The 12741-nt window shown below is 53.1% G+C and overlaps 1 protein-coding gene across 2 annotated transcripts in view; it reads right to left on the reverse strand.

Moving 5' to 3' along the window:
* PRKCB (protein kinase C beta) overlaps positions 1-12741 on the reverse strand; it is a 356481-nt gene that overhangs the window by 161142 nt on the left and 182598 nt on the right. For both annotated transcript variants that reach the window (NM_001101725.1, NM_001101723.1), the window contains 2 exon segments: positions 7376-7504; positions 8576-8687. In NM_001101725.1, the coding sequence (NP_001095195.1) occupies positions 7376-7504; positions 8576-8687 (241 nt within the window).

Consider the following 12741-nt stretch of genomic DNA (forward strand, 5'->3'; position numbering starts at 1 on the left):
ACAAAATTAAAAATAAGCAAAATAACACAGTGCCTTGCTGAACGTGTCTTAAGGCAATTGGCTCTCTAATGAGTACACCATGAAGAGTTTTCAACAAAGCCGCTTCACTGCATTATAATCTCTTTAAAAAAAAAAGATTTATTTATTTATTTGAAAGTCAGAGTTACACAGAGATGGAGAGGCAGAGGCAGAGAGAGAGAGAGAGGGAGAGAGGTCTTCTGTCTGCTGGTTCACTCCCCCAGTTGGCTGCAGCAGCCAGAGCTCCGCCGATCCGAAGCCAGGAGCCAGGAGCTTCCTCAGGGTCTCCTACACTGGTGCAGGGGCCCAAACACTTGGCCTGCACAGGAGACCAGAAAGAAGCTCCTGGCACCTGGATTCGGATCAGATCAGCGCAGCTCCGGCCGTTGTGGCCAATTGGAGAGTGAACTAGCGGATAAAAAACCTCTCCCTCTCTCTTTCTCTTTCTCTTTCTCTTTCTCTTTCTCTTTCTCTTTCTCTTTCTCTTTCTCTTTCTCTTTCTCTCTCTCTCTCTCTCTCTCTCCCTCCCTCCCTCCCTCCCTCCCTCTCCCTCTCCCTCTCCCTCTCCCTCTCCCTCTCTGCCTCTCCGCCTCTCCCTCTCCCTCTCTCTCTGCCTCTCCTCTCTCTCTGTGTAACTCTGACTTTCAAATAAGTAAATAAATCTTTAAAAAAAAAAAAAGACGGAAGGATGGACAGTGAGGCAGACACACAGGTGACAAAGCAAGCATAGTTAACAGTAATGGTAGGAATTTAGGTGGTGGATAAATGAGTGGTAATTGTAACATTCTTTCCACTTGGCTAATGGTGCAAAATTTTTATGGTAAAATGGGAAAGAATTACAAACCAGCCCAGAATGAACATCCCTCATCCAAAGCTCCAAAACATGAGACATTTTGGGCACCAATGTGATGCCACAAATGGAAAATTCCACTCTCTGACACTTTATTTCATGCACAAAATTATTAAAAATTACCTTTAGGCTATGCATATGTGGTGCCTATGAACATAAATGAATCACATGTTTAGATTTGGGTCCCACTCATAAGAGATTTCATTTATATGTATGCAAATACTTCAAAATTTAAAAAAAAAAAAAAAAAAGGAAACCCTAAGCACATCTGGACCCAAGCATTTCACATCAGGGACATGTGACCCGAGTGGAAGGGGAAGGGATAGGTTCACCGGATCTGGGTCCTATCCCGCCTCCATCTGCGGCCTGAAGAAGTGTCCCCTTCCCGGGCCACAGTGGACTCAGCTGTAATCTGCAGAAGCTTCCAGTGTTGGACAATGATGGGACGCGGGCTCACATACCCAGGCATCTCTTGGAAGACAGGGGAAAAACGGATTTGAAGGCCAACACTGCCCCCTAGTGGGACCTGGTGGCCTGGTTTATGGTCCTTTCACATCCAGACTGTTGGTGCACGGACGGGTCTATCTGGCTTTTTCTTCAACGCCTTTCCGCTTTGCTTCTCTGCACTTTTCCTTGTGAGCCAGCTCAGGGGACGCATCTGGCTGGGCACAAAGCAGGAATGGCCTCTGCAGGTCCTTCTGGTTTCGTGTTTCAAATACCCAGACCTTCGAGGGGATACGGTGATCACCTTAAAGAAAAGGCTTTGCGGGACACCAGCTTCCCCATCCTGAGAGGTTTTACAGCTCTCTCGCAATCCAAGGTTTGGGTGGATGTGAGCCTCAACCTCCCCCAGAGCCTCTCAAGAATTGTTTTGAGATCTAGTTATTCACTTTGTCCTTACTTACTTGAAAGAGTGAGAGTAAGAGAGAGAGACAGGTCTTTCATCCACAGATTCACTCCTGAAGTGACCCAACAGCCAGAGATAGGCCAGGTTGAAGTCCGAATCCAGGAGCTCCATCCGGATCTCCCACGTGGGTGGCAGGGGTCCACATACTTGGGCCATCATTCACTGTCTTCCCAGACACGTTAGATGGGAGCTGGATTGGAAGCAGAGTAGCCAGGACTCTGATACAGGGGGCAGGTGTTCCAAGCAGCAGTTTAACCCTCTGTGCCTCAGCACCTACCCCCGGCCAAGGGTTTCTGCCTCCTTGGCGCTCATCTTCTTTGAACACGTGGGTATAAACTCTTGGGGAGGGCATTACAGACCACAGCATTGGGAGGCCCTGAGTCTGTCGGGAAGATGTTTGAGTCCGGAAGCTTCTGGATCGCACGGTGCAGGGCACAACAGTGAGAATGCTGGGAGTCCCCAGCAGAGACATAACAAGCTTGCTCCTTTGGGCTTCTTTTTTTTTTTTTTTTTTTTTTTTTAAGAACAGGCCAGCTTTGGGGGGATACAATCACAGACGCAGAAAGGGAAATGGTGACGGATTCGGAGGTGACAGAGATGCAGGGGAGACTGGCAGCACTGGGCTGCCTGGAGCTGGCATTCAGGCCTGGGATAAGCCACCTGTGGAGATGCCCACGTCCCACATCAAAGCATCGTGATGCCCACACAGCAGCTCGTGATGCTACAAGGCCCACTGCTCTGTGTCCCTTCTCCATTGCCTGGGGAGCAGGGCTGGTCACGGCTGCACAGGGTGGGTCCCAGGCCCGGCCACACTTGCTGGTGACTGCATTCTGCTTCCTGCAAGAATGCTGTGTGAACTGAGTGACCTTGGTTCTCTTCGGCTAACCTTCCGCTCAGGACCCTGGCTTGGGGACCACCTGTGAGGGCCTTGGATCCAGCAGGATCTTCACGCTCCTGCACAGCCACTGATTCCACAGGTCTTCCATGGGGTTCCATCACTCGGTGCTGGGGACAGAGTGGTGATGGGAGGCAGACACAGCCCTGTCCGCTCGGAGTTGGAGTCTCGTGGGAGAGGCAGACACTGATCAAGTCCGACACAAAACCTGAAGTTCAAGTTCAGGGTCTCCCCATGAGTGTGTGCAGCAGGGGGAGGACAGAGAAAGCGCCCCCTAATGGTGGAAGTGAGCTAAGCGCTAGAGGACGAGTTCTTCTCTGGGGGAAGACAAGGTTTCCTGCAGAGGATACTGAACCCGCAGGTGCAAGCTGGGGAGGAAGCCTGAAGGGGACCTCATTCTAGCCTAAAAGACAAGGGGAAACCAACGACTTTGCAAAAGTCTTATTTATTATTTATATTTCATTAATTGTAATATTTTTGTTATTTATATTTTATTTGTTAGAGGAGAGAGAGAGATCTTCCATCTGCTGGTTCACTCCCCAAATGCTTAAAACAGCCAGGGCTGGGCCAGGCTACAGTCAGAGGCCAGGAGCCCAATCCCCCGTGTGGGAGTCAGGGACCCAAGTACCTTGGCTATGGCTTGCTGCCTCCCTGGAGTGCATTAGCAGGAGGCTGGGGCAGAAGTGGTAGAGCTGGGATCTGAACCAGGCACTCTGATACGGGATGCCGGCATCCCACGTGAAGGCTCAACCTGCTGTGCCCCATGGCCTCGTCTATTTTGTTTTTTCTAAAGAACTGGTCAGGTTTCCATCCTGATCTTGACCTACAGGAGCCCTGTCGGCAGAAATGAACTTGGATTCCAGCAGCCCGGGGGAACAAGTGGCAAGTGGGCTGCTGGGAAGAAGGACCCCGCGCCACCTGGAGCTCTCTCCTCTGGAATTTGTCTCTTCAAGGTCAAGGAGGAGGGGCCTGGAAGCCCAGCATTGACCTCCGGGCAGATCAGAGGTCAGAGAGATACCCGGGTGTCGCGGACCCTCGGGATTTCCGACTTCCGGCTCAGCTCCCCTGCAGGCCACGGCCAAGGCTCCCATCGCTGGCGGCCGCGAGTGCTGCTGTTGGTCCAGACACTTGTCCTCAGCTGCAGGAAAGCCACCTAATCCCCAGTGGCCAACCCCAGCAGTTCACAGCAAAGTCAGCTCCAGCTGCTATAGTGAAACACCACTCCCTGCCCGGCTTCATCCACAGATTTCATTTGTCGCAGGTGCCCAGTGAGGACCCCTCTCCTGGCTTGCAGATGACTGTCCTCTTGCTGTATCCACGCTCGGGGGAGACCCAGACAAGCTCTGAGTCTCCTCTCTGCCCCAACGTGACAGCCCCACCCAACCTGCTGACCTGTGATTCCCCACCTTGGGTCTCCAGAACACGGGGAAACCACCCACGTGTGTGGCCCTTGTTCGTGGCAACCCCTAGGAAACAAACACAGCCCCTCAGTCCCAGGAGTGTCTCGGGATTGCTTAGGAATCCCTGGTTTGTGACCAAGGCTCTCACAGGCCAGGGTATATCTTGGCATATCTCTGACCTTGGCCTTGAAGGGAGGTTATAGTGCATCAGATCAGAACAAAGACTCCAGGAAACGCCCCCCCTCCCCATACCTGAGAGGAAAAGTAAGGTAGAAGGGTTGGGAGGAGGGTAAGCACACTAAAAAGTAACCTCAACCAAGGGTACTTCTAAAAGCTCCCGGGAGTGCACGTCAGGAAGAAAACAGCATGGGTTTCAATGAGTTTCTGCACCATCCTTCCATGAACTTTTGGGAGTCCCCTAGCATAGCGCTTAGGGGAGAAAAAAGGCCCAGGAGAGGCAGTGTGTGGCTCCCTACTCCTGTTTCCTGATACATAGAATAATATGTATCCCAGGCCGGCACCGTGGCTCACTAGGCTAATCCTCCTCCTGTGGCACTGGTACCCTGAGTTCTAGTCCCTGTTGGGGCACTGGATTCTGTTCTGGTTGCTCCTCTTCCAGTCCAGCTCTCTGCTGTGGCCTGGGAAGGCAGTGGAGGATGGCCCAAGTGCTTGGGCCCTGCACCCACATGGGAGACCAGGAGGAAGCACCTGTCTCCTGGCTTCAGATCGGCACAGTGCGCCGGCCGTAGCAGCCATTTGGGGGGTGAACCAATGGAAAGAAGACCTTTCTCTCTCTCTCTCTCTCTCACTGTCCACTCTGCCTGTCCAAAAAAAAAAAAAAAAAAGAACAATATGTATCCCATTAGAGTTGCAAAAGAAATTTTAACAAGACACTGCTTGTAAGTGTTCTGCATGATGTCTGACACATTAAAAACATGATGATGGGCTGGTGTTGTGGACACAGCAGGTTAAGCCACTGCCTCAGAGACAGAGCATCCCATATGGGCACAATTCGGGTTCAGACTGCTCCACTTCTGATCCATCTCCCTGCTAATGTGCCTGGGAAAGCAGCAGAAGATGGCCCAAGTGTTTGGGCTACCACCACCCCCATGGAAGAGCCAGATGGAATATTCCAGGCTCCTAGCTGTCGCTCCCCCTCTTCATGGAGGAACGACACAGGACCCTGCGTTGTTCTTTCGTCTGCTCGGCCCTCCCCGGGTTTGCTGCTGGTTCTTCCTGGGTTGGCTACCGTCCCTTCCACCTCCGTGGAAGGGCGGTTCCCCCTGCCACATTCCCCACTTCCGCGGGGGAGCGGCACACCGCCGGCCGGCTCTCTCGGGGGCTGCACAGGTGTTCCCCTTAGATGTTCCTGGTGCATGCCGTCTCTCTCCTCCTTTATAGTCCTCCTCTGCCAATCCCAACTCGGCTGCCCACACACCGAGTACGCTGCTCTCCTCCAATCAGGAGCAAGTCCTACAGTTTATTGGCTGAACTGGAGGCAGCTGTGTAGAAGCTGTTTTCTTCTCTCCCAGCGCCATATTGTGGGAGAGCAGATGCATAGAATAAGTCTTAATTCCAGTAACTTAGTCTAGTCCGAGTTGCTCCCCACACTAGCTTTGACCTGACCCATCCCAGGCCATTGCAGCCATTTGGGGCATGAACCTGCAGATGGAAGATTTCTCTCTCTCTCTCTCTCTCTCTCTCTGTGTGTGTGTGTGTGTGTGTGTGTGTCTCTGTCTATGTCTCTCCCTTTCTCTCTCTCTTTCTCACTCTCCCTCCTGCTCCCTCTCTTCCTCTCTATAACTCTGCCTTTCAAATAAATGAATACATCTTTTCTAAAAAAAGATTAAAACACGATGAATGTTAGCTATTGATTTCTTATCATTACTAATGGTGTGAGCTTTAAGTAGGGTAACTTCTTTCATGCTCTTCACTCATGCATGAGGAAGACCGGCGTTTGGCAAGGTGGGCCGAGAACATGTAAGACTGGGCACTGTGACACAAGTTTGGCGGCTGCCATGTAGTTCCTAGAGGCTGGCACTAGAGGGCAGCAGAGTCCCACAGTTGTCCCTCTGGCCTCTGGGAGCTGAGTCGGTGGGGAAAATCCCACTGTTCCTGACCCTGTGACTGCCAGGTTCTCCCCAGGGACCCCCAAGCATCCCCGTGGGAGGCAGCCAGCTGCTTTCCATCCTCTCGGAGGAAAAAGCAATGCAACAAAATGCACCGGGTTTTCCCAACCTCAGGATTCCAAAGAGAAATCCTTTTTGACAGGGCTATTTTCCGACTCATACGATTTAGGTAAAGCTGCAGAACCACTCTGGGGCCCGGATATGGGCCAGTTTTTGCAAAACCCATCTCTTCCACGACCCATTTCCTAAGCTGCCAATTCATCAAACCTTGTCCACGTGCACGCGTTCTGTAGCATCTGCAGTGTCGCAGCCTTGAGACAGAATCCCTTCGTCTGAGTTCTGTTCATGTCCAGTTCAGAGCTGGGTTTACCGAGACCTCTGGCTGAGCGTGTGCCAGCCCAGCACAGCTGAACCCCGACTTCGCCTGCACGTCATGTGTCACGCCACAAGCGACTCGAATGCCCCACTCGAGAGTGACAGGCCTCACCCTTCCCCCCCCCCCACCACCACATCACTGCAGCTCCCCAGCAACCTGCACGGTCCCTGTTTCTTATTATTGGGAAATACTGCAGACGAACAAAAACATACAGAGAATAACGTGGCAGGGGCCAGGACGGCCACCATCAGATTAAATAAAGAAATATTTCAGATACACGGGCAGCCAGGGGTACTCCCCGGATTGCACTCTCTCCCTCCCGGTCAGTCGGACATAATAAACTCAGTGTTCAGCATCCAGACCCTATGTTTCCCACAGCAAGAGTCTGGCAAAGAGCAAGCTTTGCTCCTCTGCTGTCTGATTAAGGGAAACAATTGCACAGCACAACGGACGGACGCTCGGAGGGTAGGCTGGGAAAGGGAGGAGGGATGGGAGCCCACACGCCTTTGAACTTGAACTTGATCTAATCACTGAGCAGTGCACACGTGTGGCAAAGCATCACAGCGGACCTCCCCGACCCAGACACTCATTCTGCATCAGCTTTGAAAACTACAAAGCCGGGCGGCCCCTGTCTGAGCTCGGGCCAGGCCGAGCAGCGGACACAGAGCCTGGAGACACGCGCGCTCAGGTTGTGCAGGGAGGGGCTGCGATGGGTTGGGGGGGGGGCGCCAAGGCAGCGTCAGGCCCCCCGTCCCTGCCCCTGCCCGTGCCTCCCTCCCCTGAGCCCCAGCGCCACCTACCGACGACGATGAGGACCTCGCGGTCGATGTGGGCCTGGATGTAGATGCGGCCACGGCGCTCGGTGTGGTCGGTGCCGCATAGACTTGGGACGTTCATCACGCAGCGCTTGTGCACGTTCATCATGCAGGCTGTGGGGCAGACGGAGGCTCGGCTCAGGCGCGGGGCCGCGGACGGCTGCCCACCAGAGCCAGCTGGGCCCTTCCCGTCCTGCCCCACCCCACCCCCTCCAGGAGCCCAGGCCACCTCTCCCTGCCCGGGGCTCATCAGAAGGGCTTCTCCTCCTCTGCCCCCAGCCCTGACGGACTGGTCTCTGCCTCTCCCCATCTCTCCCCGTGTCTCTCTCCTTCCCTCTGTTTCAGGTCTCTATGGCTGCACGAGCCTGTGTGAGTGCGTCTCTCTGCTGTCTGTTCCGGCTATCCATCAGCCAGAGTCTCTCTCTAGCTGACTCTAGAGCTCTCACGCCCCATCGCCCTCCCTGCACCTGTGTTGTGTGTGTCCATCTGTCCCGTGCCTGTCTGTGTGTGCTTCTGTCTCTCTCACTCCCCGCCCCAGGGAGTTCGCCTCTGGCCTCAGGACTGGCCTCAGGACTGGCCACAAGTCCCTGGGAGCCACCAGCACGTGGAGCCTCTCCCCATGCCTCTGCTGCTGCTGCAGCTCTCAGAGCCTGCTCACTCCCCGCCCCAGACGCTGCTTAAGGAATAAACAGGAGTCCTGCACTCCACCTGCCTCCCCCCACCCCAGCCTGGACAGCACAGACGGTGGGTGCCACAGGGAAGCAGAGGCGTGCCCTTTGGAAGTTCTTGGGACCCAGTGTGTGCCGTGGGAGCAAGCCCAGGCTGGCCCACCTCCGATGAAGCCCAAGTGGCCCTGTCATTCCCATGCACATGACCACAGGCTGACCTTCAGGACACAGGGTGGGGGAGACCACCAGGCCCAGACAGCCCCCAGCCCGCTTGTTAACCCATCAAGTCCACACAAGTAAGACCAGCCCAGCCCCCAGGGATGGCCTTATTGAAGAGTCCTGAACTGAAGGATGGCTACTGTTGCAAGGTTTTATGTTATGGGGTGAGCAGGTCATTAGGCAGTGACAAAGCACCCCAGCCCCACCCGGGGCCCGGGAGAAATTGCTGCCAATGTGGACGCTACACCACACGGCCACTGCCCTGTGTGTGGCTTCAGCGGCAGGCACAGATACTTACTGTCGCATTTCATCCCCTGGTGGATGAGCCCGTACAGCAGGGATCCACAGTGGTCACAGAACGTGGGGCTGGAGTACGTGTGGATCTTGAACTTGTGTTTGCTCCGGGGGTCCTAAGGCCGAGAGAAAGGAGCCAGCATCAGTGTGGATGCCCAGGACTCACACTGCCCAGGCTTCATTGAAGACCTCACCAGGACCTGAGTGGGTCCCCAGCATTCATCTCACCTGTCAGGGCCACCATGGCAGCCCTGTGCTCAGACACAGTGCTGGAAAAAATCGTCCCGGAATGAATGAATGAATGAACGAATGACTAACAGATAGTCCCATTCCTGACCCAGCACACTATCATCCCACCTGCAAAGCCTCTACCTGGTCCACTGGAGAACCCAACCTATTGACTTCTGCCTGTGGCAAGGTCTCCAAAGACAACCAGACACAGTGGCAGGTGCATCAACGAAACAGGATGACTCCTTGCTCCTGTCTGCCCCGCCCTCCCCGCCCACCACCACCCTTCATTCTCCAAGCAAACTTCCGAGGTGATGGAAACCCAAGTCTGGGACCAAACCCCGCTGTGAAAGGTCACTGGCCAGTCCCTTGTCACCTACCAGACAAAGCCCAGAGCTGGTCGAGGGCTCTGTAGGTTGTGACAGGAAGCCCAGCTCCCCCAGGGCCCCGCAAGTAGGGATTTTGCCAGGACCACAGCCAGGAGGGTAGTGGCTGCTGTCTTGGCCATTCAATAACCCAGGGAGTCTTCCCAGGCCTTATGAGAGAAACAGCATCAGGAAGAACACCTACAGGCCTGCCTTGGCCCCTCTGCACCCTGGAACGCCCCTCATCTCTCACTGGAAGGTTAGCCTAAGCTGTTCTCAGGCTACCTGTGGGTCACCTTCTTCTAGGAAACCCTTCCCTTCCTGCTCCAGGTGTGGAGACCTGCACGTCTCGTGGCCGCCTAAGTTCCCGTGCACCTGCTCTCTGCCTTCAGGCTCTCTGCACCTGCCACCTTGGGCAGCCTGTTCTTGTAACATGGGTCCGCCCACCTCCACCCCAACACCATTCTTCTCTTTAAACAGAACGCTTGGGTTTTATCAGAGGTTGTGGGTACCGATTAGAGACCACATTTCCCGGCCTCCCTTGCTCCTTGGTGTGCTTTACATTCCTGGGTTCTGACCAAAGGGATGTGTGTGTGCTTTGGGGGACTTCTCTTCCAAAGGCGTATGCATGGGAGGCCCGGATGGAGCTCCTGGCTCCTGGCTTTAGCCTGGTCTAGCCCTGGCTGTTGCTGCCATGTGGGATGCGGATGGAAGACCTCTCTGTCTCTCTGTCCCCTCCCTCATGTCCCCCTGGCTTGAAGAAGGTGAGAATTAAAAGCGATCACCTCGGACTCAGACTCAAAGCTATGTGTGGAAGGGACAAAGCCATGGAGTCAGCTTTGGACTTTGGCCTCAGAGGGAAACCTACCTCCTGTCTCATTGAAGTTGCTGTGTTTTGAAGGTTACTCCCAACAGCAGCTTGCTCGGTTCCCTAATGCGTAAGAACCCCCTTGGTAACCTGGCAGTAGTAATGCACTGGTTTCAGGAACAGCCTTTGGGGCAGAAACTGAACTGTGTTCTTCACTGTCTCACTTGGGGCAAGTCATTCACTTCTGTCTGCTTGGTGTTCCTTGTCTGCTAACCAGAGATGATGCTGGTGCTAAGGCTAACAGTGCAAGACTGGGGAAAGAGAAACAGACCCACTCACGTAAAGGTCTTAGAAGCTTCTGGCACCCGGAAAATGTCAAGTTTCACATTATTGATGCCCCTGTCCCCAGAGCGATCCCAGCTCTGCCCCTGGACACCCACAGCGTCTTCAGCACCCAGAACTGGTTCATGTCCCCAGACATGCCACTCTCTGCTTTTGCATGCCCCTCCTTGGTACAGAAATGCTCATTTTGCACCGTTCTAACTACACCATTCCTCCTTCCCCTTCCCAGCCCGGCTGGGAAGGCGTTTCGTCTGCGACATGCTGCCTTGGAGAAGTGGGTAGCACGGTCCTCCGTTCCGACCCAGGGCTGAAGCGACAGCCCAGGCTTTGCAGGGGGCTCCACATGTCTTCCTCCCTTCTTCACTCATTCAGAGGTATTTACTGAGGCGGGTGCCATCTGCAAACTTATGTTCTACCAACAGAGACGGAAAACGAGCAAGCAAGCAGACAGACAGACACGGGAAGTTGACTATGTGCTATTAAAGTGCCAAACGTTTCTCCTAAGGAAACTGTGCATTTCAGAATTTAACAATAAGCCTTCCGCCTACTACAATTACTAAAATTTTAGAATACTGACACAGATGATACCAAGTGCTAGTGAGGAGGGAGCACCGCTGGATTTTCGTACGATGTGGAGAGGGGCTGTGGGCTGGCGGAGCCATGGTGGGAAGCAGTGGGCAGTTTCTTATCAACAATCCTTGCCTGGGGATGATCCACAAGTCCTGCTCGGCGAGATGAAATACACAAAACCCTGCACAGGAAGATCTACAGCCACTGCACATACACAGGCATCACCTCGTAGCTCAGGGTATCGATCCCAGGCCCCTTCCAAATACCAGAATCCAAGACTGCTCCAGTTCCATATATAAAATAGTGCAGTATTTGCATATAAGCAACACACATCCTCTGATTATACTATAAATCATCTTTAGATTACTTTTTAAAAAAAAAAAAGATTTATCTGAGAGGCAGAGTTACAGACAGAGAGAAGGAGAGACAGAGAGGTCTTCCATCCACTGGTTCACTACCCAATTGGCTGCAATGGCTGGAGCTGAACCGATCTGAAGCCAGGAACCAGGAGCTTCTTCTGGGTCTCCCATGTGGGTGCAGGGGCCCAAGAACTTTGTCCACTGCTTTCCCAGGCCATAAGCAGGGAGCTGGATTAGAAGAGGGACATGATCTGGCACCCATATGGAATGCCAGCACCGTAGGCGGAAGCTTAGCCTACTACGCCACAGCACTGGCCCCTAGATTACTTACAATGCCCAATACTATGTATACAGTTGTTCTACCGTGTGGAGGAAATTATGACAAGTAAAAAGTCTGTACATAATCAGTACAGACTGAATTTCTTTCAATTTTTTTTTCTATTTTAAAAACATATTTGAGAAGCAGGGGAGAAAGGGAGAAGGAGAGGGAGGGAGAGAGGGAGATCTACCTGCTGGTTTACTCCTCGAATGCCCACAGTAGTCAAGAGCTGAAGCCAAGAGCCAGGAACTCAATGCAGGGCTCCCACATGGTGGCAGGAACCCACGTACTTGAGCCACCCCTGCTGCCCTGCCTGGGTCTACACCAGCAGGAAGCTGGAGTCAGGAGCCAGAGCCGGCCATGAAACCCAGGCACTCCGATGTGGGATGTGGGTATCCTAACTGGTATTGTGAGTGCTAGGCCAGATGCCTGCCCCTTGAGTATTTGTGATACATAGTTTGGCTGAGTTGTGGAAGGCAAACTGCAGATACAGGGCTCCAAGTGTAACAGCCAAAAAAAAAAAAAAAAAAGGAACCAACAGAAATCCTTCAAGATGTTAATAAAAAAACAAAGTGTGGTACAACTACACAATGCAGGGTGTCCTGGCAATGAGGAGAAATGAACTACTCACACACACACTCACACACACATAGCATTCATGCATCTCAAAGCATTCTGCTAAGAGAAAGACATTAAACACAAGGACTACCTACTCTAGTGTTCATTCATAGGGAATTCTGGAAAAGGCAAAACTAAGCAGTGGTTATAAAAGGGGTCAGGGTGGAAGGGAATTAACAAGAAAGGAGAAAGCACGTGAGAACTCTTTGGTAATGAGAATGATCTCTATTGACTGTGGTGATTCTTATTGTAAGTAAAGAGAGAGAGAGAGAGAGAGAATTTCATAGCAGCACAAGCATAGCTGAACAGGTCTAAAGGAATCCCCAGTCACTGAAGGCTTTAGTTCCCTTGCAGCAAAATAAGCTACAAAGGTTCACTCCTGCCATCCCAATGCCCTGTGGTCAGACAGATGAAGTATGGACGCTGGCCCTAGGTTGGCATGGCCAGGGTCTGCTCTGCTCTGCTCTGCTCTGCTCTGGGCAACAGGAAGCTGCAGAGGTCTTGGTATGCAGAAAGGCCCCAGCAGCCACCTGTCCTGCACAGGGACAGAGGCACTACCCT

Source organism: Oryctolagus cuniculus, chromosome 19, assembly GCF_051225735.1.
Source record: "Oryctolagus cuniculus isolate XC-2025 breed Fujian yellow rabbit chromosome 19, ASM5122573v1, whole genome shotgun sequence".
Taxonomy (NCBI): Eukaryota; Metazoa; Chordata; class Mammalia; order Lagomorpha; family Leporidae; genus Oryctolagus; species Oryctolagus cuniculus.